The following is a 27,501-nucleotide window of genomic DNA, read 5'->3' as shown; positions in this document are numbered from 1 at the left end:
TCCAGCTGCATGATCTGATGATTTCCTCGACGGTCTCCAGGGGAACGGACACATTTAGACCTTCGTGAACCACGTATTTATATATTTAGACATTCCTTCTTCATCTGCTGACTCGCGGTGACTTCCCATGCAGCAATTACCCAGAAGTATGAATGGGAAGTGTAATGAACTCCATAATTAATACCAAATCAGGTGCTTTGAAGCAGGCGACCTGTAATGGATCCTTAGTGGGAAGCTAAAGGGAGCAACGGGACACTGGGCTCCTTCAAATAGTCCCGATAATTCAGAGCCCTGTTGGTTAAGTGGAGTATTGCATCGTTAGCACATTTTCCTCCCTGATTAAACCAAGAAGAAGAAGAAGAAGAAGTATTTCCCCCGGCTCAAATAAAACACTTCCTTGTGCACCGTCCTCCACATTAGGATTCACCTCAGAGGTAATGCATCAATTTTGGGGGCTTTTAGGAGGAGGAGAGAGAGGGATGACTTTATTTAACTCTCTGCATGGGAAATGAACTGCAGCCCCGCTGGTGGTCCTCTGGAGGTCATCCGGGTCTAAATGTTCTCTCTGACCTTCACACGGTGTTCTCCATCCACGACTCCTCTATCGATTCCTTGCTGCCTGGTTTCCAGATGAGCGTGCACACACACTCTTTCTTCCTCTACCTGTTTGCAGTTTCTCAACGAGTAAAATGCATAAAAGCTCCGCAGGAACCGGGAGGTGAAGCTGTCGGTCTGAATATGCAGCGAATACAGATCTCTCTACTCGGCCGTCCGGTTGTGATGAGTCACTGTGAGGGCCGCGGTCAGTGTGTCCATGTGACCCTGACAATGCAGCAGTGCACACACACACACACACACACACACATAGAGCAGCTCCCACTAGGAGGGGTCCCAGCTGCTCGAACCGACGCAGATGACTCGAGTGCCTTTAAACGAGTTAAAGTTAAACACTCATGTGTCAAGATGCAGTTTCAACTTTAAGGTCGATTAGCAACAACAACCCCCCCCCCCTCAAAAAAAACAAAAGCATCCTGCAGTGTGAGGGCGCGCCTGTACATCAATACGAGGACGAGGAGGAGGAGGAGGAGGAAGGACGGACGAAGTGCCGACTGCAGGTCTCCCAGGATTAAGAAGCAGCAGAAACAGGAGATTATTAAAAATAATAAGGCCCGGCTCCGCCTCCTCGGCTGCAGCTCCGGCGGTGGAAATACTTCAGTTTATGAGGGACCTCAGCTCCTCTCCTTTGTTTACTGTGTAGGCCAAGTGTGTTGGAGGGGGGGGGGGGGGGGGGGTTACAGAGCGCTGGAGTCACAGATCAAAACCCTCCAGAGATTAAATTACCCCTCAGTTCATCTGTATAGACACACGGTGCTCTGTGTAGTTATTGAACCGGAGTCGGGCCTCTCATCTCATTCATTCCCATTAGATGTAATTATTATCGGGCCTCCTGCTGCTTATTGATTTGAACGGCCGGATCCAGATTAAACTCCATTAAATGATCATTTCCATCAGACGTGAGCGAGACGATCAGGGTCCTGATGACCTGGAGACGAGAAGCCGCTCCACCCGACTTCTTATTGAACTTTAGTGCAGTCACACACACACAAGTAGGGCCAATTAAAGAAAAGAGTTAAATACCAAAGGAGGAATTCGTCAGCGGCTGTGTGAGGTTAACGAGCATCGGACCTCTGCAGGAAACAGTCTAACGTGAGAGAGACCTCACGCCTCTGATTCCTCCGGTCCAGGAGTGAGGGTCGGTGGCTGTGAGGAGACGAGAGGCGAGAGCGCTGGTGCCCTCTAGCATCCACATCAGTGACGTGCAGCGATGCAACATGTCACAGGAATAAACTGTTCTGTTTTTCTTACACTATAATAAGCAGTTTCTTCATGCTCCGTTTCACATGTTTTCAATCGTCATTGCTCGGTTGGAGAGAAAAGCACTGGGAGGATGGAAGGAGATAGCGCTTGTGATCTTCTGACGACGCCGAGACGAATCGTCTCCCTGACGCCTCTTGATGGAGAGTTTCCATCAGGAGCGGCAGAGAGCCGAGGGCCTGAGGAGACTCTTGTGTGAGTGATGAGTCCGCCTGGAGACCAGGGGCCAATGTTCCCCGGCCCTGGGATTGCTCTTAATGTGGTCAGGCGCTCTGGAGCCCTGAAGCCGCTTCCTGCTCATATATCGTCTTTATCAGTCGCCCTCCATGCACTCGTGGAGGGCGAGGGGCCTTTTGACGGGACTTAAATCACTGCTATCATCTGGTGGAGGCAGCGGGGCGAGATGAGGTTGGTTACTATTTTTTTTGTTACCGTATAAAAGACAATTGGAACTTTAAAAATAATGTTTTGTGTCATGCAATATACGTCTGAGGATGTTAGTCGCTTCGGATAAAAGCGACAGCTAAATTAAATGTAATGTATAATATGCGTTAGAAGCATTCTAATACTTGTATTGTTATATTTACTTAATTTGATTCATTTATGCTTTATATTTTCTATACAAAATAAAAAAAGTATGCCACCCTGCATTTGATTGAACATAATAAATACAACTTGTCAGTTTTTTTAAATGTAAAAAACAAAATGTATATGAATAAGAATAATGGCAGTCCTTATTTAATATACCTATTTTTCACATGTAATATTTGTCACATTTAATGTGAAAAACAAACATTTTAGACTTTTAGACTCGTATGTCAAAGGCTGCTAACAACTCCATGTTTGACAGCTGCTTCAAAACAACGTTTTTTCTATAATTCTTAATTTATAAATGATATGTTGTCTAAATGTTCGTTGTCATTGTAAACTGTATCACTTTTATTACTATTATTATTACTCACAAGAGACAAACACACTTTTGATCTTCAGTATGTTCCACAAATGGAAGAAGTGACAATAAAGATGACTTTGACTTTGATAAATAACACTTTTCAGTCTTTTAAACTTTTCAAAAACAAAACACAAGAAAAAATAAAAGTTAGCCCCTATTTTTCACATGTAATATTTGAAACATTTAATCTGAAAAACCAACATTTAAAACATGTAAATCAATAAATCAGTTGCAGTGTCGGTCTCCGGCCGCCAGGGGGCAGTATTGCGCCTCGAAGCCGCTGACTCCGCACTCGAAGAAATCTTTCGCCCCCAAACCCGGAAGCGTTCCCGAATCGGCCGTCACCGCTATTTCATTCAGCGCTGCCGCGATTTAAATCCGCCGCTGTTCCAGATATCGTTCGCACCGGACGCCTCGCGCACATTTGCTCGTCGACAGGTACCGAAGGAGCGCGAGCATGGCTGGTCGGTTACCGGCTTGTGTCGTCGACTGCGGCACCGGGTGAGTGACAACAAACGCGCCGCGAGCGCGAGCGTTAGCTGCCTGTCAAACTTGCGGCTAACGCCCCGTCGAGCCGAACGAGCCTCGGAACCGAGCCGCTCGTCCACGCGCGCGCGTCCACGTCGTGTTTACGGAGTGCACGCCGACACGTTAACGGGACCCGGTGGTTTATTTCTCACTTGTTCCTCTTCTTGATTTCTTGTTTTATTGACGCGGTTAGCCGCAGCTAGCTCGCTATGCTAACGCCACTACCTGGTCAAAACCCCCTCGAGGCAGAATGAGTGATAATCGATACTTGTGCATCGGGTCGTCGTGTTCCTGAGGTCGGCTCGGTGTGTTGCGGTGGTTCGGTAACGCGACCTGCTTTGTTCCCTTGCAGCTACACGAAGCTCGGCTATGCCGGGAACACGGAGCCGCAGTTCATCATCCCGTCATGTGAGTGAAACGCCCCAAACTCCAATATAGTGTCAAGCTTTCACAGAATGACACGTTTAAATGTGTCGTATGATTGTTGAGATGTTTTCATATTGTCGGTCAATTAGCTAAGTCGTTCAGATCTTTTATTGTTGTATTTTGATATGATTTCTTTATTTCTAAATGCATGTAACATAAATTAGGTTTTTTTTCTTAAATAATCATTAAATGAGGATTCTTTTTAAAAAAAAATGATTTGTAACACGGTGACGGTTTCAGGTCGACTTCCTGGTTATCGGACATCTTGTTTGGAAGATAAATAGATATAATAATTGTAATTATATAAGCGCTTGGGAGGCAAAATGTGATGAAGTCAGATCAGTTGCATTCATCTGTGTTGCCGTCGGTGATGAGAATAGAATGTTTAATTGTTCCCCTGAAGAGAAGACAATAATTTAATGCCATTATTTTAGGACCTTTTAGTCCTTAATTTCAGAGTTGTGTATTGTTACTGTAAATACTAAACTGTGTATTATTCCACAGCTGAAAACGGTCCTTCATGCATGATTTATTTCTCTCCATTCGTCTGTTTTCGCGTCTTGCTTCATCGTCTCCAGGTATCGCGATCAGAGAGTCGGCCAAGGTGGGAGACCAGGCCCAGCGCCGGATGACGAAGGGGGTCGATGACCTGGACTTCTTCATCGGGGACGAAGCCATAGACAAACCATCGTATGCAACAAAGGTAAACAGGAAGTCAGACGTCACCTCGTGAGGTCGGTCGAATCTAAGAAACTGACGTTGTCCTCCTCCCCTTGCAGTGGCCCATCCGTCACGGGATAGTGGAGGACTGGGACCTGATGGAGCGCTTCATGGAGCAGATCATCTTCAAGTATCTGCGGGCGGAACCTGAAGACCACTACTTCCTTCTGGTGAGGCCAGAACCCGTTAACATCGCAATAGAAGGCTCTCCGTTGCATTCAATGCCCTTTTCCCCCTCTATGGTGGCTTCAGGTCGTATTCACATCACTTGTGTGTCTCCGTCTCCAGACAGAACCTCCTCTCAACACACCGGAGAACCGAGAGTACACCGCAGAGATCATGTTTGAGTCCTTCAACGTCCCGGGCCTCTACATTGCTGTTCAGGTACGTCCCCCCCGAACATTCGGGCCCCCGAAATGTACTCCTTCCTTCAGCAACCAGGATGAATTTGACTCTGGCATCTACTAGCCGTAGAAGTAGGGAAGTTTTTTGGTATTTATGATTTATGATTCAGAGGTTCAAAGAGGAAATAAAATGTGTTACTTCTTCTTTTTAAGTTGTTTCTCTTGCTCTAAATCCTGCTCCTTTATGCCAGATGGCTCCGCCCTGCTCTTCAGAACCGTGTGTTATTGTTATTTACAGGGTTCGTACAATCATGGAAAACCTGGAAAAGTCATGGAATTTTAAAATGGTCATTTCCAGGCCTGGAAAAGTCATGGAAAAAACTCAACTCATAAAAGTCATGGAAATGTCGTATATTCACATGTTCATTTTCGCAGAGTTTGAAATAATTGATATGTTTTTTTAAAGAAAGACGCTCAAACGCACAACATTTTCTAAATTGGGTCATTTTAATACCGAGATTTCAGTTTGGTCGTGAAAATTTGCTTTAAAGTCCTGGAAATCCATTGGTCAAAATGTGTAAGAGCCCTGTATTTAGTCGAACGCCGTGTGTTCCAGGCGGTCCTGGCGCTGGCTGCCTCCTGGACCTCCCGGCAGGTGGGGGAGCGGACGCTGACGGGCACCGTGATCGACAGCGGAGACGGAGTCACGCACGTCATCCCGGTGGTGAGTGGGGCCTCTCTTTTTCTTTTTAAACCTTTTTTCCCGTTACCGCTCCCGGTGCTGACCTGCGTGTCCTCCAGGCTGAAGGCTACGTCATCGGCAGCTGCATTAAGCACATCCCCATCGCCGGCCGCGACATCACGTACTTCACCCAGCAGCTGCTGAGGGAGCGGGAGGTGGGGATCCCCCCGGAGCAGTCGCTGGAGACGGCCAAGGCGGTGAAGGTCAGTGGTGGAGCGTCCTGAGAACAAATCTAAAAGAATACGCGATACAGAAGGTGGTCATATCTACTGCAACAAGAAAGCTGCGACGTACAGTTTTAAATGACGTATATTCAGAGGAGCAAATAGTACTTTATGATTTATGACGAGTGGGAAGACGGTTGAACGTGTTATTTCGCCACGTGGTTTGTTTGGTGTTTGCTCTCCTGCACAGAGCTGCAGCAGGCGGTGGTTGTTAGTGTCGTCCCTGTTGTGCACTTCTCAGCCCGACCACTAGAGGTCAGTGCGGCGACGTAAACGTCGTTGCCTCCGCTGAAGGTCGCTCTGCTTGTTCTTTCAGGAGCGGTTCAGCTACGTCTGCCCCGACCTGGTGAAGGAGTTCAACAAGTACGACACGGACGCCTCCAAGTGGATCAAACAGTACACGGGCATCAACTCCGTCTCCAAGAAGGAGTTCACCATCGACGTCGGCTACGAGCGCTTCCTGGGGCCGGAGATCTTCTTCCACCCCGAGGTGGAGTGGAGCTGAAAGTCATCCTCCTCCTCATCGGGATGTTGCAGTGTATTAATATTGTTTTGACCCCCCCGTCTCGTCCAGTTCGCCAACCCAGACTTCACCCAGCCGATCTCGGAGGTCGTGGACGAGGTCATCCAGAACTGCCCCATCGACGTCCGGCGTCCGCTCTACAAGGTAGAGAAGCTCCGCCCTCCTCCGCCCGCTCCAACTGTTACTCGTCCGTGTGCTTCATCGTCTCCCTCCTCCTCCTCCTCTCAGAACATCGTGCTCTCCGGAGGCTCCACCATGTTCAGGGACTTCGGCCGCCGCATGCAGAGGGACCTCAAGAGGTCCGTGGACGCGCGGCTGAAGATGAGCGAGGAGCTGAGCGGCGGCAAGTTGAAGGTGAGGATCTAAAAAGAAGGGATGAGAACTGCTTTAAAGTCTCTTCAATGTGTTCCGCCCTCTTATGCACGTGATTAGTGTTTTGTAGCTAAATTCAGGAAAACACTTGAATGAAACGATGCGTTTCCACTTTATTTCTGCAGAAAGGTTTTCAGGAAGTGTTTTTTTGTTTCTCTGTTGACGGAGTTCTTCTCTTTCTTTTCTTCTCTCGTTCTGCAGCCGAAGCCCATCGACGTGCAGGTCATCACGCATCACATGCAGAGGTACGCCGTCTGGTTCGGGGGATCAATGCTGGCGTCTACTGTGAGTACCACACATAACCACACATAACCGACCCGTGAAGGGGCATCGCACCAACGGGACTTCACCCGTGACCTTTAACCTTTAACCCTTCTCTCTCTCCGGCAGCCCGAGTTCTACCAAGTGTGCCACACCAAGAAAGACTACGAGGAGATCGGGCCGAGCATCTGCCGCCACAACCCCGTGTTCGGAGTCATGTCCTAAGCGTCGGGGCGGCGCATTCAGCGGAGGAGGAGGAGGAGGAGGAGGAAGAAGAAGAAAAAAGGGGGAAGAAGCTCCGCCAGACCTCGCGTGCCGTGGACGTCCCATGAGCCTTTGCGCGGATGCTCCGACAGACCCGTTCATTGGGAGAAACAGTGGACCAAACAAACTGACAAACTAGCGGCAACATCCTCACAAAACGGAGGACGAGAGGAGACTCGGCCCGAAGGATCCTCGCATATAATGTTTACTGCAAGTAGGTTAATAATAGGTGATGAATCTTTAATTTCTGCGTGCCTCGTATATGTACTTATGATATCCTCACAGGGTTTTAATATGTGATTAATCAACATGAGTCCTGTATAGACCTCTCTGTGTATATGGGTTGGGTTCTTGCTAAATGTTCTAAACCTGGTTTGTTTTCCACAAACACGAGTGAATAAAACACCTTTTTGGTCATCAAATGGGTGAAAACAACAACAACAAATATCAATCAGCAGACACACTGACCCTCCCTGATTTTCTTTTTAAATGTCCATCAGTATCTGGAAGAGATATTTATTTGTAGTCAGATTATTAAGGCGTTTAAAGAATATCATCCATCTGTTCGAGTGGTGTCCGCCGGTGACGCCGTCTCTCTCCAACATGTGTATTAATGACGTTTGAGTGACTGTTGTTGGACCATCACTGTTGCCTCGAGATCTCAGTTCTTCTGGAGAGCCTTGTACTGTAAACCTGCAGCTCAATGCCGGCATTACAATAAATGCCAAGGAGACATTTCCACCGGTGTGATTCGTGTTCTTCGTCGCCGACCGGGTCGTCTTCGAGTCGTCTCCGGTTCGTCTCCGGTTCGCGTCTATTCTCAACACAACAGCTATATTTGTGTGGGTCACCCCCCCCCCACCACGCCCTCTTCATGTAACTGTACCCCTGCAGACCGCCGTGTGATGCAAGAGTTTATTTCCATAAAGGCCGCTTCGAGACGAGCAGACCGATGCGTCCGGAGCGTCGTGGCAGGAGGAGAAGCATCTCTGAAGCGTCGTGTGTGTGGAGCCTCCTGAGATGTCTCCTGCCGTGAGGCTGAAGGTGCTCCTCTTCTTCGCTCTGTTCTCCGGGGGCGTGGGCACGCTGCTCGCGCTCCTCTCCTGCGGGACGGAGTACTGGCTGCTGGCCGCCGAGGCCTGCGGCGGGAGGCCGGAGGGCGAGAGCGGCGCCGAGGTATTTAACGCCCGGTTTAAAACCAGGAGATAAGAGGGAGTGGAGCGCTCCAACGAGGATGTCGGGGGGGGGGGTCCAGGAAGAGGTCCATCTGCATGTTTGACCATCTACATGCAGGTTTGGTTTCATACTGTCATGGTACACCTCATATTTATATTGGGCTGATTTACTTGTAATCTTGTGCATCTTTTGATGCACATTAGCTGCAAAATTCACTATTTAGAATTTCTAGGGAATTTTTGGATCTTTACCATAATTTTTTTAATAAAATGTTTCACTGAATGATATTTTCGCTGCATGTCAATGAGTTTTAGGAGGTTGGAAACAAAAAAAATCTATAAGAAGAGCAAATTAATCTCAAATAAATTGAATTTGTTTTTTTAATTGTGTGGGGAAAATTCAGTCTAAAGTTATTTGAGAATTTTTGATTTACATTTTTTTATTCATGTTTACCTTCTTATGTTGCTTTAAGAAGATAATAATGTACATATTTTTAAAATCTGATTCTGCTTTAAACATGTACAAAAACAGGAAGTGTGTGTGTTGCCCCCCTTTTGGAGGTTCAAAAGTTTCCTTGGATTCCTTGAGGTGTGCTTGTCGTGTCCTTGTCCTCAAATGAATCCTGCTCTCAGAGGAAGGTCCATCTATCTCCTTGTGGTCCAGCATGGCGGCGGCGGCGTGCGGGTCTTCCACGAGGGTCTGTTCTGGCGCTGCTCCTTCACGGCGGCCTCGGATCAATACTCCATCTTGGACCTCTGGATCTGTGAGCGCTTCACTGCGATGCGTTTATTAAAGACACATCTGGTGATGCAGCATCACAACAGCATCCTCCCCCCCCCCCCCTGCAGATAATCCGCCTCCATCCAAGGTGTGCCGGGTCGCCTTCCTCTTCCCGTTTCCAGCCAGCGGTTCCCCCGAAGAGCCGTATGAACTCCCCTCTGCTATTGGTCGGTATCGTTTTCGTGAATGGTGAATTTATTAAAAAATATATATTTTGTGATCGCTCGTGACTCCCGAGGCCTCGTAACTCTCCCAGTGTTCAGGACCTTCTGGAGCATCTTCCTCGTGGCGGGAGCGGCATCCGTCGTGGTCGGTGGATTCGTGGTCATCTGCGCCAGCCCGCTGGCCAATCACAGGCTCTATAGAGTGGGCGGGGCCCTCCTGCTATGTGGCGGTAAGGACAAATATGTTAAAAACAAAAATATGACATAAAAATATCTCACATTTCTCACCGCTCGGATCAAGAAACGATGACACGATAAATTATGTTTAAATATATATATGTAAGAGTAACATTTAAAAAAAGTCTTCATCCTTTATATATTCAGGTGGGAGCTGATGATTTATTTATTTACTTTATTATTTTATTATGAAGATATATTGGTACACTTTATATTAAGATGCGACTTGATTTACATTTAATCTTGTGCATCTTTTTATGCACATTATCTGCTAAATTCACCTTATTTTGAGTTTCTTGGGGGTTATCGGATCTTTACCATCATTTTTTAAATTAAAGATGTTGCACTGAACAGTATTTGGCTGCATGTCAATGTGGTTACAAACAAAACATGATTATTTTTATTTCAGAAAAGAGCTAGATTAATCCTAAATTCTTAAATATGGCTTTTAATTGTGTGTGGGGAAAGAAATTTGAGTTATGTTGCTTTAAATTAATATTGTACATATTTTTTGAATCATATTCTGCTTTAAACATGGACAAAAACAGGAAGTGTGTGTGTGTGTGTGTGTTTGTTTTGCTCCCCTTTTGGAGGTTACCAAAGTTTCCTTGGCGTCCTTAAAGTGTGCTTGTCGTGTCCTTGTTGAAGCTCTTGGCTCCGCCTCCTTTCACCCCTGAGCTTTTCCTCCACTCAGAATTTCAGTTTTGGGAACAGGTGGGAAGATGTATTTCATGGAGGAGGCCAAATGTTGGTTATCTTTTGGAAGGACTAACCCCCATGATCGACATCCAGACCCCCAGAATGTGATCCTCCGACGGGCACATTAGAGGACGTGATGTCCACTCGGAGGGAACAGCCTCTGAGAGCCAACACATTCTCCACGTCAGGGATATAACGCACACATAAGCCCAGAAGGCTCGCTGACGTGCAAAAGAGATGTTTTTATGCTCTGAATTTGTACAATACATCCCAAAAATGTGTGTAAAAGCTATATTTCATAATATCTAGAGAGTATACACAATACCTCCAGGGTAAAGATGTCAACCCTGGAGAAGAGAACTTGAATCTTGTGGCTCTCAGGTGTGAGCCTGCTAGCGGTGCTGGTGATGTACCTGACGTGGGTCCAGGTCCTGGACACCCTGGAGCAGTTTGCCCTCCACCACAGAGCCTCCACCTGCGCCTCCTTCCACCTCAGCGTGCAGCACGGCCCCTCCTTCGTGATGGCCACCGTCGCCGTCTTCTTCTGCCTGCTGGCCGGGGCGCTCTTCATCCTGATTGGCCGCGGCGTTCAGCGGCTGCAGCTCGATGAAAGAGACGGACTTCCTGAATCTGACGCTTATCTGTGATGGAGCTCCTCCTACAGAAATATGGAGCGAAATAAGGACAATGGCATCACTAAACTAAATGGACTAATACATGTATGGATTTTTCATATATATATATTTATTTATTATATATGTATATATATAATATATACATTCATATATATAATATATTTATATGTATATATAACATGTATGTGTATAAATATATATATATTCATATATATAACATATATTATTTTTCGATATATTGATATATTTAATTAAATCCATTTACATATTTTTTCATGTATTTATATTTCTTTCTTTATATCTGGGTATAAATATATATAAATGTCCATTTTGCTCATGTCTTGCTGAGATAATGTAAAACAAAATGTTCTTTCTCTTTTGCACATAAAAATGTTGTTGTTGTTGTTTATAGATAAACACAAAGCCCTGGGGGGTATGCATCAACAGTAGAAGTCAACAAACAAACTTCAGTGGACAACGAGAGACACGGGATGATTGACAGGTGGTCACTCAGGGCTTCCATCACTGTGGATAATTGGAATCCTCAATTTGAAGTCGGACTTTCATAAATGATTATTCTAGTCTATTAAACAGATCCAAATGTGATTAATACTCCAATATTCTCCATCTGATTTTATTATAATTGATAAATCAATTTTGACAAAAGTGTAGGGGGAGGACGGCGGGTGTCGCCGCTGAAGGACGGAGCGGCCCGAGTGTGACCCGGCTGCCTGTCACCGGGACGGCAGGTTGAAGCTGTGAAGTATTGGGTCAGAGAGGGATGGAGGTAATAATAAATTAGACTGTCATAATCCATTTCCTGACGGGAGAGACGTCTTCTCAAGTGTGTGTGTGTGTGTGTGTGTGTGTGTGTGTGTGTGTGTGTGTGTGTGTGTGTGTGTGTGTGTGTGTGTGTGTGTGTGTGATACTCGCAGCCGCCGCTAGAGGGCAGCGTTGTCTCGGTGTCAGTCTGGAGGCCTGATGTCCAACGACGTGACACGTGCAGCCGGCAGAGGAGAGAGATTTGTAAGTGATAATTAAACCCTGTAACTTTGCCGACAAACAAAAGAACTCAGCATAGTTAACATTATATCTGACGGCTGGGAGTCACACCTTGATAATTGGAATATATAAAAGAAAAAGGCAAACAGAAGTGAGACTTTGACATGTTACCGTGACAAAAGGGAGCGGGGGGGGGGGGGGGGGGGATCCACCTCTCATCACGTCTCCATCCCTCCTCCTCTTAATCTCCGCTGTGAACGAGGTGAGTATAATTACACCGGAGCAATGACACATCACAGCCCCCCCCCACACACACACACCTCCTCTCCACCTCGCCAACCAACGGATTCATCACTCGCCGCACACACTCTACGAGTTCGACCTTGAGGTCACATCATCACAGCGAGAAGAAAGAAGCGATTACACCGAGTGGGGGCAACAGAAACGAAGAAGAAGAAGAAGAAGAAGAGGAGGAGGACGCTTAGCACACCAGATGCATGCTCAGTGTTTCTTCTTCACTTTTCACTTCATGAAAACAAATATAATGAGCAAACCGCTGGAAGCCGGACTCCCCCCCCCCCCTCTTTCTTCACATTGGTACGCTCCGCTCTCCCTCCACATCACCCGGAGGCCGACCCAGCGGGCGCAATTATTCCGGCCTTTGCTCAGCCAAGTAGAAGAAATTAGCCTCTCCTCCCGGACCCCTAACCTGCACCGGGACCCCGGGCTGCCTCCCCGACTGGAGCGGCCCCCCGTGGCCCCCGTGGCCCCCCTCTCCAGACACGGTTTTCCATACATATGAGCCCGAGCTGGCCGGAGCCACGCTTGGCTGCCATGCGGCTGGCAGAGTGGGCCTGTGGAGCTCCAACCCCCCCCCCAAGCCCCCCCCCCCCCCCTCCTAGAGAGGATGCTGGGGCCCTCGGGCCGCCGGTGCGTTTTACAACGACTCAAGGAAACAAAAACAAGAAAAGCGTGGGAAGAAAAACCCTCTCAAGCGATGTCGGAAACTCCTTTTCACTTAAAAGCTGTTCTATGAAAATGAGTTTTAAGAAGTGATGTGAAAGAAGCTATTAGAGCTAGAATACACTAGTTTAACACGTCTGCTTCCACATTTATCCTTTTTATCAAAGCTCAGCCCGGCGACGTCGGGGGGATTGAATCCATTCATACGACGAGTGGATGTCCGTCTCTGTGGCCCCTCCACCTCCATGACCTCTCATATCATCACCTGAGAGCCGGAGGCCTCATCGGGGGGGCGGCTCTCCCTCCATCTCCGGCCGCTCTCCTCTTCCTCAGGTGAACCTCCAGAAGGGAAAACGCTCTTTAATTCAACTAGTCGACTACCTCGCCTCACCTGCCGGGGCCTCGTGGCTCCGTATATTTCTACTTCCTCCCCTCCCATCACCCTCACTCCTTCGCCCCGAAGAGAGAGAAAGAGAGAGAGAGATTAAATCCAAGTTTCTTTCATCCACGAACGCTTTCTTCTCCAACAGAAGGGAATTATCAGCACCGCAACCGACACGAGGGTGATGGCGGAGGAGGGGAGGAGAAGATGAGGGAGGAGAGGGAGATGAAGATGAGGGAGGAGAAGATGAGGGAGGAGAGGGAGATGAAGATGAGGGAGAGAGGATGAGGGAGGAGAAGATGAGGGAGGAGAGGATGAGGGAGGAGAGGATGATGAAGATGAGGGAGGAGAAGATGAGGGAGAGTGGATGAGGGAGGAGAGGATGATGAAGATGATGGAGGAGAGGATGAGGGAGGAGAGGGAGATGAAGATGAGGGAGGAGAAGATGAGGGAGGAGAGGATGAGGGAGGAGAGGATGATGAAGATGAGGGAGGAGAGGATGAGGGAGGAGAAGATGAGGGAGGAGAGGATGAGGGAGAGAGGATGAGGGAGGAGAGGATGAGGGAGGAGAGGGAGAAGTTGGGGGGGGTTCGATCGGAGTAAAAAAATTCACTTCCCCTATCTCCAGGGGGCCGGGGGGTGCTCCTCTTTGTCTCCACCTGAGGAGCGCTTGATATCGAATCACCGCCCGGGTGTTCCAGTCGCTCTTCAAACACGCGAGGAGAGTCGCTGCACGCCTCAACGTCTCAATCCCACTTCTGGAGGTAGCGCATCGGAGGAGTCGGCCAACAGACGGTGCTAATCCACCCTTCCTAAAAATGTACCCAAACTAAACAGACGACCCCCTCCTCCCCCCTCCTGTGACACTTGGCTTGACGTCTAATCTCCACTGTTCTGAGGTTTTTTTCATTAAATTTGTGTCAGGACAAATTTTTTTTTTTCGAAGGGGAATGAATGCAGACGTCAGGATGCCATCGCGGGGCCTTTAATGAGATAACAGGCTTTAGTCAGAGAATTAGCGCTATTGAAAAAATACAAAAATACAAAATGGATGAGATTATTCCAAAGGGATGCCGAGTGGAACGGAGACTCTGGCTGTTCGGAGGAGACCAAGAGTCACATCAGACCTGCCAAATCACACATCTATTTCCGACTGGTATTAATTATCAAACTAAAGCTGCTGTTGCATATTGATTCATCAGGCAGCGCACTGGTATTATCTCCTATTACGCAGGGGGGGGGGGGGGGGGGGAGATTATATGAAGCCTTCAGGGGCGTTTATGGATCCTGTGAGACTGTTAAACCATGTCACGGTCTCCAAAGCAACATGACGTGTGTGTGTGTGTGTGTGTGTGTGCTTCTTATGTGGGCTCCGCTGCATTCTTAAGCTTTAAATTTGATTATTTTGGCAAACATTTTTTTTCAATTAGCCCGACAATCTTGGCCTTTTCATATATTTTCCGTGCACAGAACAACAACATCTGAGACGCAAGGTGCAGACCGTATTGTCTCAAGCTCAGTGGGGCAGCTGTGTGTGTGTGTGTGTGTGTCGACGGCTCCGAATGGCGATACGTTGCAGCTTCGATACAACGTCACATGACCAAACAGGAAAGAGAGGCCCGGTGAAACACTTCCTGTGGTTGCACCTTCACACCCTCACACACCACTCCAACCCCAAAAACACGCCACACCAACCCCAACGTCCATTTGTTAATCAGCCTCCAGCCGCCGCGCCGCGGTCCCCGGGTGGGAGAGCCGGGGCCTCAGAGCGTGACTGTGTGATAACAACGCCGCCATTGTCATTTATTTCTCACCAGGAGACGACCGAAGAGCACGCGAGGTGCGAACACCCCAACAAAATACAGACTGCGCTGACCGAGGGAGGAGAGGAATGGAACCACGCGCACGCAGGAAGCTTCGGATCATCAGCGGAGGTGTGTTACACCGTCGCTGTGACCCGTGTGGGTGGTACCCAAAAAGTGTTGAGACACACACACAAATAATGAGACCTCCAACGGTGTGACACCCATTTCACACACGGATGGCGTCTGTGATTGGGAAACATATGTTTGTATTGATGTATAATTATGAGCATTGAGTTCCTCTACTTCCTCTAAGTTGGTGGGAATGACTCTGTGGTGTGTATGATTGTGTGTGTGTGATGGAGAGACAAAAAGAGCAAGGGGGAGAGAAAATGTGATGGAGAAAGAGCATCAACACCCCGCTGACTGCACTCAATCGCGGTCTTTAATTATACAGCGAGAACGCGAGTCTGTCCGGAAGGAAAGTCAACAAAAAAAATGTCGTCTGCGAGGTATCGTGTCTTCGTCGCCGGTGTCACCTCGTCACTTCCACCGGCAGTCGACGGTTCAGGTGTCACGCAGGTACGGAGCTGGGAAAATATTCAGATGACACAAAGAGGCGCGAAGATTGGCGGGTAGAAGAAGGTGTAGGCAGGAGGAGGAAAAGAGAAAAGAAGGGAAGAGCAGAGGTGGAAACCTGAAAGATTTACACATTTGAGGGCAAAGTGGGATGGAAACGGGAAGATAGACGGAGATATTGGAAAAGAGGAAGTGTGTGTGTCAGTGTGTGTGTCAGTGTGTGTGTGTGTGTGTGTGTGTCAGGGAGGACGAAATGAGACCACATTTTCTGTGGCAATCTCCCGTGTTCCTGCTGCAGGTGCCGGGGCCATTTCACTAAAGCAGGGCCGGTCGCGAATGTCATTAGTTCCTGAGCCCCGGGTGAATTTGCCACAGTTCCACATGATTAACCCAGATAATTGTGTGTTGATAGCGAGCACGGTCGATGGAATACAATTTTCGGGGGCCCCCAGATTCCTAAACAAACAGCTCAGCAGCCAGGCGCCGCGGCGAGGAGACGGGATAACGGCGGCGACTCGCGATGACTACCGCGTTCACGTGGATGGGTTTACACGGAGAGGGAAGGGGGGATCTTCTTGAAGAGGTGGGGAAAGAAGTCAAGGTGACACTGACAGGAAGTGGACATCGTCAAATCCCCCAAATGGACTTCAACCTTTTAAAAACCCGCCTGTTTTGAGGTTTCTGCTCGAAATGACACACCCAAACTAAAAAGGGTGTTTATCTCTGCACCCACAAAGGCTATTTGAATAATGTTGGGGTTATAATAAAGGCAACACCTGTGAGCTTTTGTTCAGATGTGTACATATTAGTATATATGTTACTGGTTAAGAGAAAAGAAAGATTAAATGCAGTAAAAATATAAGTTTCAGGTTCGCCGAGAAAAAAAAGAAGCCCTTTCAGGATGATTATGTCTTGGAAGGATGCAGAGAAAAGGTCTAAACTAACTCAGATCATAGCACAATGTGTGGACAGTCCCTCTGTGAAGTTTGACTTTGAATAAGAGGAACAGAAAAAAAGTTATCCAGTTTTGAGTAAAGAGAATTTAGGCGAAAATGGCCATTTGGGAAACATTGGAGCACCATCTGTGCCATTTGAATTTTTTTTATATGAATAAACTTTTCAAACTGCTATTAGCAAACGGTTCCAGCGGATGCAGAGCAACTTCAGAGTTCAGGTGAAGTGTTCACGAGAAGAACTCTCGTTTTTTTTTGCGTTGGATTTGTCGAATGTCTGTTCTATTTGTCGTGCGCTCACGCTTCAGATTTGCCTTTTTTTCAAACTTGCTGAGCGAGCAATAAAAGCTGCGATACCTGCCGCCGTGCATTCCCCCGGCTTATGGGGGGTGGGCCCGATGTGCCGCACTATGGAATTCATCAGCGGGGGTGTGAGAATTAGCCGGAGGTGAGAGACGGAGCTGAGTAAACACACAGGAGATACGCACGTCGGGAAAAAAGGTGAAGACGGGAAAGGAGCCGGCGGTGTGAACATACAATATTATTTACTGTGTATGTCGAGGCTCCAAAGCCACACACACACACACACACACACACACACACACACACACACACACACACACACACACACACACACACACACACACAGAGGGTGAATTGTGCATTCCTGAACCGTGATGTCATTCCCACAGTGCCTTGGGGTGGATGGGACATGCAGTTGACAATCAGTCTCTTTACTTTCTCCATGAGAGTGAGTGTGTTGCATTCTGTACAAACTAATACACACACACACACACACACACCTCTTGACCTCACACCATGAGTAGTTCATCCCCCGTATATATATATTACCCCAAAAGATCGGTTTGGAATGCAATAGAAGAACAGGGAGTTCAACAGCGAGCTTTGGCATCCTTAAGAGCATCACTTTGCTTCCTTTGTCGGGGATGAGAGGCGTAAAATGAATAAATGTCTCTGTGAGCGATCTCATTGCTGCTAAACACGATTGCATCAGGTGAGAAAAAGAGACCATTCAACCTGTTAGATGCTGACACCCCCCCCGTGTTACCAGAAGTATGCGCCTTAATCTTGTTTTTAGGCAGCCGTCTCTGTAGCCTGCCAAGTGCATTTGTAAAACACCATCAAAGGGGGAAGAATCACTGGCGTTTGTGTTCCCACCAGCAAAGAGATAAAACAAGCCAGGTATATAGAGGAAGAGAGAGGAGCAAAGAAAGAAGAGAAGCAGCCAATCTCCCTGGTGCATTCTGGGAGTTGAAACTGGCAGGAGAAATTTGCGGCGTGTGAGGGATAATCCCTCTGATGGAGAGGAAGGGAGCGCAGTGTGCAGCAGGGATCCCTCCTGTGTTCCTGTGATTTTCGGGTGCAGGTTTTATTTATGAAGAGGATAAGCTCTTCGTCGGTATGCGAGGGTCTTCTCCTGCAGGCCTGGAGGCTACAGGTGGATTACAGATCAGAACGCCCCCCAAAAGAAGTAGGTTTGGGCTTTGGCTCAGTCAGTGGGGGGGAGGGAGGAGCCTTGCACCAGAGGTGTGGGGGTTCGATCTCGCTCCCCCCATTAGTTGCAAGTCAGTGTCTGAGCAGCAGGCACTGAACCCAGTTGCTTCCTCGGCGCTCACCGCAGCCCACTGCTCCTTAATAACTAAGGATGGGTTAAATGCAGAGAACTAATTTCCCCTTGGGGATTAATAAAAGTGTATATTCTTCAGAATAAAGAGGAGGCCTCTGCTGCCTTTTCACTCATACTAGATGGTAGGAGGGCTAATCTTTAAATCACACCCACTCCCAATGTAATCGGACTGAAGTCGCCACCCAGAGCGGGCGGCGGTCCAAAAGGTTTTCATCCTCGGTGAGATGAGCGTCAGCGACAAGGCGACCAGCTGTTCAGGACCTCGAAGAGCCCCCCCCCCAAAAAGAATAATGTCAGATTTGGACGGATTTAAAAGATGAAGAGCAGAAGAAAGCCCTCCTCTTCATCCCACTTGAATGACACCAGAGATCACGCCGCCCACGCTCCCCTCAGGATTAGATCTCACGAGATGCGGCGCGTACGCATCGCGCGACGCCGGGGAAACGACAACTGAATGCATCGCGAACACGACCGCTTGAAACCGGAATGTGTTTTTTCATTAGCGAGTAATGACATCACAAGCGTCTCGCGTCCATCTGTCCACGTCTGCTCTCCGTCGTCCACTTCTGCGCTCGCGGAAAGTTTTGGGGATGTCGTTATCCGCCCAAGTGGAAACATTTATTCAGAGGAGATTGTGTTGAAATAACCAAAATCACATTAAACACTTCCTCGGCTGCGGATACATATTCATGCTCCGACCGCCTCCGTTGATGAGGCGATATTCAGTTTGTATGAAGGCAGCTCCACTCGCATGAAATGAGAGTGAAGAAATATTGTTTTTAATGAAATGCTTCATCATCAAAGTACAGGAAGTGAAGAAGGAAAGACGCATGTTAGCAGACTAATACAATATGAAATATTATACCAGATAAACATCAGCGTGTGAGCACTGTGACATCCAAGCCTAAATAATATATGATAAATAATAATAAATGTTGTCACAAGCTGCAAAATAGATGATAGACCAGTTTATTCAAAGACCAGATGCCAGTAAAGGTCGTGACCCCTCTCTCCTCTCTCCTCTCTCCTCAGGCCTCAGGTGTGGCTCATCAGCTGATGAACAGCCTGGAAGACAAAGCGCAGAGCAAACAGGACCCAGACCCCTAAAGGGGGAGCGACAGTCATTCTTCTTCTGTGGTTTTTCAACCGCAATGCAGAATTGTTTAAAAATAAGCTACTGTAAAATATTAAGATTAACCACGAAGAAACAGATGATGTCATTCTCGTCTTTATTGAAAATAAGGCGATAGATCGGACCGAAGACGCCGGCCGATGCGCCTGAGTGAGCCGAGCGCTCGTCCCAGCCGACCCCGATAAGAGAACAAACGGGTGGGGGAGGGGCCAGAGAAGAAGAGCGCCAAATAACCCAAGCGGACATTTTTTTTTTTTTTACAGCTACGAGAGTCTCCGGGTTTCGTTTCCACCTGCAAATGGCCTCCGGGAAAAACGGATCCGGATGAGAAAGCTTATGACGTGTTAAATGTCGGCGTGTCGTTAACAGGCTGCCTGAGTTGCGCGACAGCTCGGTGATTCACCGGGCTGGAGCTGTTGCCGGTGACACCTCGGCGTGGTGTTCGTGTCACATTACCGCTGTACCTGTGAGGAGGAGCGTTCACGCCGCTCCTCGGATCATCACGGAATCATCCGAGTCTGCGGGGAGGCCTCTCGCTCTCGCTGCAGCAGCCAGCGGAAAAGAGTCCAAGTGACAAACTTTTTTATTTCCACTGCAAGACGCGTGAACGTGAAGGCCTCCTCTGGGCCGGAGGGGGGCTGGAGTTCTGCTGGGAGTCAGGATTTAATGGAACAAGGCAATTTGTGTTCTCAAAATCTAACTTGTGTTCACTTTTTGAATGTTTCATCTCCCTTTTTATGCTGTTTACAGTTTAATGTGAGCGAATGATTCCACGAACAGATCTTTTTCTATCAGGCACTTTACGTTCACACTCATTGTTTTGGGGATTATTTTACCGGGGAACCGGGATAATAAAGGTGTTACTTTTCCCGAAATGAATGGAAAAAACTCTACAGAACACAGACAGCATGCAAAGATTTATGCAAATGACACATTTAGAAATTAACAACCCTTTTTCTTCTCTCAGCTAAAAACAACCAACAAAAAAAAATATATATTTTGCCTTTTTTCCTATTTTGGTGGGTGTAAATGAGTCAGTGGGACATGGAGAACCGGATCCCTCCACCACATCCACCGAATGGAATTGAATCCTTTGTAAACATGGAACTGTGAGACCTCCCAGTCACAACAAGGACTCTCCTGGATCGAGGCGGGTTGCTTGTTTGGGGGGTGCTGGAAGGAGGGACTACGGGGATGAGGGCCAATTCTTCTTAGTGTCAGCGATAAAAATCCATCTGATTGAAATTGCAGGCCATTATGATATGAGGAGCGGAGTGGCGGAGAGATGGGTAGAGATGGGGGGAGAGAGAGAGGGAAGAGTGGCTGCACAATTGCTGAGGTGCTCCTTTCTTTTCACTCTCAGATGAAAGCTAATTACGCTGTGGCGAGGAGACGGGGCGGCGTGCGCCGTGCAGGAAACGGGGAGCCGAGGTGGTTAATTGGGGTATGTGATTACACAGGGCTGCAGTTAGAGGGAATTAGGCAACAACACACTCTGCAGCACAGCTCATCATGGAGAGTGAAAGGAGCGGGCGATAACGCTGATATCCCGAGCACTCAGCAGACCTCGCCAGCAGGAGACACTCCATGAGGCCGCAGACTGAGATCTGACTTTTAGATTTTAGGTCTCTATTTTTACCTCTCAGGGCTCAGATTGAATTAAAAAAAGAAAAAACTTGGCCAGTTCTGTAACATCTCTTTCTTTTTTTCTTTCTTTCTTGTTAACAATTAGCCTCATTACTCATTAAAAGTGGCGCTTGGTGTTCGGTCGCTACGTCACAGGTTTAATTTCCTGTAATATCTCCATTCCTCTCTAGCGCCTTGTCTTCATACGAGCATGACATCTGTCTAATATATGGGCAAAATGAGCAAAGAATGAATCTGTAAAAAAACACATTTTCCCACATTTACCAAACACAACCTTTGAATAATATAAAGTTGTCTAACAATACAATACACATAACTTATATTCTGCTTAAGGAGAATTTACTAACTCTAATAAAAGCAGAACTACACTTCCTTCCTTTCTGATATCATCCAATATTCTTACTATTATAATATATATAATATATATTATTTTTCTGCAAACCCCATAGATGTTGAGCATTGTTTGTGTGCATGCTGTCAACAGACTGACATAGCTGTCAATCTTTGTTGTTCTGTGTGTTAATTGGGTCGCCCTGAGACTAACAGCCAATCAAATCTCATTCTCAGGTAGAGGGGGCGGGACTTAAACGGATTAAGAATGTTGTGTGCAGAAGCTAGCGAGCTAGTTAACACTTTTGAGTGACTAATTATGTCCATAACCTGGTGGCAGACGGCCGGTTATCCTTTGGGTTGGACTTGTGTGATCTACAAGAGGTGAAGACAAGATGTTTATGTTTTATATACTTTTTTGTCAATGTTATAGAGTAAAACAAAGTCGTCTTGCTAATCGCAAGTAGCGGTTAGCATTAGCATATCTGTTAGCTCTGCATGTGAAACCAGTGGTTAAGACAAGCTACTGCTAACGTGCTATTAGCATCATAGAATTGTTGCTGAGTGGATTTTATTTATTTTTCAGGAAACAGACTTCGTGACTGAAAGACAGAGGACCGGGACAGAATTGTGAGTATGTGAGATTTTATTTACAGTATATTGATGTTTACATTGCAAAGATGCTATTCAGTAACCAACATGTGCTAAAGACTTGAAGTTCAGAAGAGGAATTCAGAATAATGTGTTTTGTTGTTATTTCGTTGTATCTCTATTGATATGTCTTTCATAAGGAATCTGAATGTCATTTTGTTTGTTGTTTACACGCTAATAAACACCAAACTGTGATTTTATGGCCGTTAAAATATCCTGGCTGTGTCCAAGTTCAAGTACTTATTGAAAAACGGGCGTAAATACAATTAAAACAGAAGATAAAAGGACTTAATAAAAGGAAAATACCTTTTTTATTTTATTACCTTAATTCAATTGGAGGCCAGTTATTTCAGTTTTCAGAATAAGAGCGCAACGGTTGTAAGAACCATTATATTAATTCATAAGAACAAGTAATAGCACAATAACTTTTAAAACTGTAACCAGGACCAGTAGTACTACTACTACACCTGGCATATTCACATAATACGACATGGGACGGGTTTATTAATTCACCAAACAATAATAGTTGCCTGGTAACTGCAATGTCAGAGGAACAAGAGGGTTTAATGGGCTCTAATATTCATATTTTTAAAGTGATCCCACTTTCAAGATTCAGACCGTCGACCCTCCTTGTTCTGCTCGTGTGAAAGTTCCCATCGAAGAAAAACATTTGCACCTGCGACCTGACGCACCTCACCTTCGCTCGCGGTCACACGAGCCGAAGCGGAAGACGACCCGCGGCGTGAACCCTTTCTCGCTTTTTCGAGCGCTATCGATGACACTTCAACGCCCCGCGCTCTGAATCACCTAGCGGGTCTTTATCGATCGGCGTGTTATTCAAAGTGTCTCACCGCCTCCGCCTTTCGCGTGGGGAGAACAAAAGGGCCGTCCGCCAAGAGATGTCGGAAGGCTGAGTTAAGGGCCGTTACCTTTCTGCTGCAAAAGCTGAAGCGAGGGATCGTGACGGCGGCAGACATCCATCTCGCTGCGTCTTTATCTCCTTCCTCCAGTCGGTCGTGAGCATCGCTCAACTCGGATCAATGCAGATCGGCTGCTTGAGGAACGGGTGATGTGGAAGGTACTGTGAAGCCTCCTCGCTCAGTCAAGGAGTTCGGGAGAAGTTATTGAGGCTCTGCGTGTCGCCACGGGGCCCAGAACAGGAGGTCAAAGCCTCTCGTCCCGACGGCCCCTGAACGCGTCGCGCGATCTCCGCGTGAATATGAGTGGCCGGCCCTCGCGGCGTCCGGTTCCCGCTCGCCTTCCCGTCCCTTTTCCCACGAGGCCCCCCGGCCGCGTCCGGCGGGCCCTCTCGACCCCGGAGCGGCGACCTCCTTGTATCAAAGCAGGAGAAGTGGCGCACATCAAAGGTGCCGAGGCGGATGAAACGAAACCGCGTGTTTGTTGTCGCCGGACAACGGGCCCGCCTTTGAACCCGCCCGCCCCCCCGATCCGCCTTACAAAGCTTCAATTAGCCCCGGCATGGTCAGCGCCGTCCCTCCTCCTCCTCCTCCTCCTCCTCCGTCTCGTTCTCGATTCACAGACGCTTTTGTTTTTCGCTGAATTATTCCGGCCTCGTCAGCTGCCGTTATTGTTAATCAATCTTAACCGCCCACGCCGCGATGAAGGTAACTCACACGAGAGCAAACACGGGCAGATTAGGCTGAATGCATGAGAGGCGTCGGCGGACGTATGAAAGGGCGGTTAGCGCGACGCTCCGGTCGCAGCGCTTGTAGGTAGCGCTCAGATCATTTTAAAATGTATATTCGATTGATTAGAAAGCGATCAGAGGATATGAAGGGTGGGGAATGAATGGGTGGAACATGTGTCGGGTTCAAAACCTTGAAGGTGTGGCTTCCTGCATCAGGACACTGCAGCTGTTTGAAGGAAAACGAGTTGGGATGTACAAAATGTCACCAAACAATCGTTCCAAAGTGTGTCTGTCAACATTTTTTAAAATTTAAACCATGTTCTTCTCTCTATCTATATTTATTTATTTATTGATTCATTCTTTGGAATGATTGTTTGGTGACATTTTCTGGGTTTTTTCTACGCTAAATCAAAAATTGCTTTCATATTATCCTGAGCTGGGATTTCTCAGGGGAACTTTATTGTGTACTTTATTCAAGAAATACACATAATGATGCAAAAAAGGGCCCAAAAACTGTGTGTTAGTCACTAAAGGACACCCTGAACACAGCCGGTGTGAATGTGGTGTCATGACACAAACGGCCACTAGGTGTCACTCTAAGACGTGATAACAATCTACAGCTCGGCCTGCTGTGCATTTATAATGAAATGAAATGCCAGAAAGTTGAAAAAGCAAAATAATAATGAGAACTTATTGAATACCAGGATTTTAAAATGTTGTTAAAAAAATTTCATATAAATTTATATTTCTATAGTGAAGAAAAATATAGTTTTCTTAAACTTAATAAATTTCCAACAATTCAACAATTTAATAATATATATATATATATAAAAAAATCGGATCTTTTTTTAAAAACATTTAACATTTAATATTGAGGGCTTCACACCAACTGTTACTGCAACATTCCCAGATTAATAATTTCAGGTTGGCCACTTTAATAAATGGCGATTAAACCAGATGTCTTTATTTTCCATATTTGCTGCGAGCCACCTCGTGCTCACACTGAGCCATCTCTCCTCAACAGATTGCCATTCAACCTAATTTATGCAGGGTAACCTTTTGTAAAATGTCCATATGCTTGATATGCCTCCCTTCACACACGCGTGTGCTAAGCAGCTCACTGTTCAAACTGCTGCAGAAACGGAGGTGAACATCTGTATGGAAGAGATCTAACGTGCCCTATTGCTATTATATCGCCGTCCCATATGGAAACAATCCGCAGTGTGGGTATGAAATAGAAGGCGAGCGATAAAGCACGGGACAGGAACAAAAAGAAGCCTATTTTATTTAATCCCGTGATTTTCGCCACCGATGCTTTTAAACGTCTGAATGTATATTTTAATAATGTTTCCACTTGCATTGAATGCTAAGGGAGTATTTTGTGCCTCTGTACAGGCAGCCGGAGATGATTGAGTTCAAACATCTCCCCCTCGGAAAGCTGACTCGAGGCGCACAAAGGCCACTGATGAGGTAAACGAGTTTCCCTCTCCCCTACAATCTCCTTGTTTTGCTGCCATTCTGAAAAAGAAGACATTTGAGGGGCTCTTTCTCTCCCCTCTCCATTCACTACACTGCATTCACACCTTCTTTTTTCTTTTTCTTTACCTCGCTGAATGAGGATTCCCGTATTATAATTTGGCCGGAAAATTATTAGGCGATAGATTGCCGGCTATCAGGAGACACTGGGGCCACTCTGAATGGCAGAAATGTTATTATCTTGGCCTTTTCAAGGAGCTGCAGGTTTTCAAACTGCCGGCTAATGAGTGAATTAATTCAACAAAAGCAAATGATGTTTCTCTCCGTCTCAATCGGCGGTCTCGCCGGGAAAATTCAAAGAGCAATTCTTCAGGTGCCGTGTCATCTCGGGGGAGAGAATGGCGGGTAAATAAAACAGAGAGGAAGGAAGCGTTTACAATTTTAAATGGGCATTAGTAAGTCATAACCCTCGGAGCACGTCTCTCATCCCGGCTCCCGCGGTCCATGTTTTTCAGGATTCACCGAATTCAATATAATAAATGCACTGTTTGTAAATTTAGATAAGCCCATGTGACATTTAAGTGTAATTCTCATTTAAATGGGGACACTTTGCCTCCAAGTAAGCAAAACGTGTTAGAATAACATGAAAATCTGCATTCTATTACGCACACCGAGTGCCATTGAGAGTGCGTTTTACATAATTTCACTGACTGTCTGAGAAAATGAATAAACAAAAGAATTATGTAAAATGTTGTGATCTGAATTACCGGAATAATGCACATGATTTAAGACGCGTGTTTGGGGGGGGGTGCAGAAGCAGCTCCACCAGTGTGAATGAAAACACCTTTTTATTTATTCTATTCTCATTTTTTCTCAAGTTCCAGCAGTCACCCACGGTTTACCGCACCGTTCCCCGACCGCGGATGCAAAGTGAGCGCTTACCAGCATTTTTGTTTTCGCGTCTTCTCGGTTTCGATGTTTCCGCTTCGAATTCTTTTCCCGGCCGACGTTACCCGAGCGAACGTTTCGCCGCCTCGGCCCGTCTCCCTGCTCGCGGTGGCTCCTCTACCTGTGAAGCCTCTCCGGCGGCAGCTGGCGGTCGAGCTCAACTTGTTGTACTACATGAAGGCGATATCCAAAACAAGACGATTGAACTTTGCCATCGGCCCCGGCTGTTGTTTTAATGGCGGCGCGTGGATTTTTTTCTCCTCTTTGACGCGCTGCCAAGAGACTCGCATTAGCATGCCATTTACAACACGCATTCTTGCCTGCAATAACACTTATTGCGTAATACCCCGACGACCGAGCCGGCGTAAAACGCCACAATTAAAGCCGGGGATGCGTTTTTTTTGCATCTGCCAACCCCCTCCACTCCTCCACCCCTCCACTCCTCCACTCGCCACAATTATTTGGCGGTAGGTACACAAAGGGTCACGGGGCGGTCGTTTGATGGACGCGCAGGCCTTTTTGATTTTTAATTGTAATTGTAATCCTCTCCACTTGAGGACTTGGAAATGCATCGTTTGAACCCCCCCCACTCGCTCTCCCTCACACACCTCGCCCCTCCATCCCTCCTCCTCCTCCCGCGGTGGAGATGTGGAGTATTCAACAGCTGCCCACTTCTCGCCCGCCGTGCAGCATTAAAAGGTGTAATCTCACTGAAATGTAAATCACTGTTCTTGAAAAAACAAATTACGCACAAAGATAACCGGGGCCGGCGCTCTTATCAATAAAGGAATCAGAAAGTGCCCCGAATAGTTTCTGCGTCCGTCTGGTTTTTAAAGAAAAAATAAATAAATATAGATGTTTTCTTTCGGGGGGTCCAAATTGCAGCAGCCCTGTTATCAGGGGTAATGGTGAGCTGTCAGCCGAGCCAGCTTGATTACAAGGTTATCGTAAACAATCCCGTCTAACTGGACAGACTGAAGGAGGAGGAGGAGGAGGAGGGGGAGGAGGGGGGGGGGAGGAGCACGCATCACATTCATCAAGCAGATGTAAACGAACGCTCAGGGGTTCGATGGGCGCCATCAGCGGCGCCCCGATCTCCCCGACTCATGATAATTGGACCTATTTCTGCGGTGATTTCTCTCTGCAGACCTTCGCTCGGTTTTGACATCGGGCGCCGAGATGAAATCCTGCGAAAGTGAAACTGTCACATTTGTCAGCTGCTAGGTTTAAAAAAATATAAAACGGGACATCGGACAAAGGGAGCGGAGGTACAACCCGACGAGACGGAAAGGTGACGCACGCCGTCTTTCGGGTGATTCTGATTCATCCGACGTCCGTTTCCCAGCACCTTCATCCTCGTCTCCCTCCTTTTTAAAGGATATGTGTTCTCCAGAGAGGGAGAGACCCTCTGCCTTCAT

At 47.1% G+C, this 27,501-nt stretch overlaps 2 protein-coding genes across 3 annotated transcripts in view; both read left to right on the top strand.

The window, feature by feature from the left end:
* The first annotated feature begins 3,136 nt into the window (after positions 1 to 3,136).
* The window catches only part of LOC130204554 (actin-related protein 3), a 106,425-nt gene continuing 82,060 nt past the window's right edge, over positions 3,137 to 27,501 (top strand). The window contains exons 1-12 of one of the 2 annotated variants that reach the window (XM_056431366.1): positions 3,137 to 3,328; positions 3,708 to 3,763; positions 4,360 to 4,484; positions 4,561 to 4,671; positions 4,790 to 4,885; positions 5,462 to 5,569; positions 5,647 to 5,790; positions 6,128 to 6,301; positions 6,386 to 6,478; positions 6,563 to 6,688; positions 6,908 to 6,991; positions 7,097 to 7,219. In XM_056431366.1, the coding sequence (XP_056287341.1) occupies positions 3,285 to 3,328; positions 3,708 to 3,763; positions 4,360 to 4,484; positions 4,561 to 4,671; positions 4,790 to 4,885; positions 5,462 to 5,569; positions 5,647 to 5,790; positions 6,128 to 6,301; positions 6,386 to 6,478; positions 6,563 to 6,688; positions 6,908 to 6,991; positions 7,097 to 7,192 (1,257 nt within the window). In that variant the 5' untranslated portion in view covers positions 3,137 to 3,284 and the 3' untranslated portion in view covers positions 7,193 to 7,219. Of the gene's footprint in view, positions 3,329 to 3,707; positions 3,764 to 4,359; positions 4,485 to 4,560; positions 4,672 to 4,789; positions 4,886 to 5,461; positions 5,570 to 5,646; positions 5,791 to 6,127; positions 6,302 to 6,385; positions 6,479 to 6,562; positions 6,689 to 6,907; positions 6,992 to 7,096; positions 7,971 to 27,501 lie in introns of those variants that run through there. The other variant, XM_056431365.1, reaches the window with a different exon arrangement.
* LOC130204555 (transmembrane protein 182-like) lies at positions 8,068 to 10,997 on the top strand. The gene is made up of 5 exons (XM_056431367.1): positions 8,068 to 8,407; positions 9,071 to 9,170; positions 9,256 to 9,354; positions 9,444 to 9,581; positions 10,669 to 10,997. Exons 1-5 carry the CDS (start codon positions 8,252 to 8,254, stop codon positions 10,932 to 10,934), a joined length of 759 nt encoding a protein of 252 aa, XP_056287342.1. The 5' UTR covers positions 8,068 to 8,251; the 3' UTR covers positions 10,935 to 10,997.

The sequence above is a fragment of the Pseudoliparis swirei genome, chromosome 14 (assembly GCF_029220125.1).
Source record: "Pseudoliparis swirei isolate HS2019 ecotype Mariana Trench chromosome 14, NWPU_hadal_v1, whole genome shotgun sequence".
Classification (NCBI taxonomy): domain Eukaryota; kingdom Metazoa; phylum Chordata; class Actinopteri; order Perciformes; family Liparidae; genus Pseudoliparis; species Pseudoliparis swirei.
The sequence above is the reverse complement of the archived record's forward strand: the minus strand, read 5'-3'. Positions and strand labels throughout refer to the sequence as shown.

Excerpts from the sequence above, each read along its gene's own strand:
- LOC130204555 (XM_056431367.1), top strand. The coding sequence starts at position 8,252 with ATGTCTCCTGCCGTGAGGCTGAAGGTGCTCCTCTTCTTCGCTCTGTTC. Across the intron at positions 8,408-9,070 it reads AGGGCGAGAGCGGCGCCGAG|CATGGCGGCGGCGGCGTGCG; the intron begins GTATTTAACGCC and ends CTTGTGGTCCAG. Across the intron at positions 9,355-9,443 it reads TGAACTCCCCTCTGCTATTG|TGTTCAGGACCTTCTGGAGC; the intron begins GTCGGTATCGTT and ends TAACTCTCCCAG.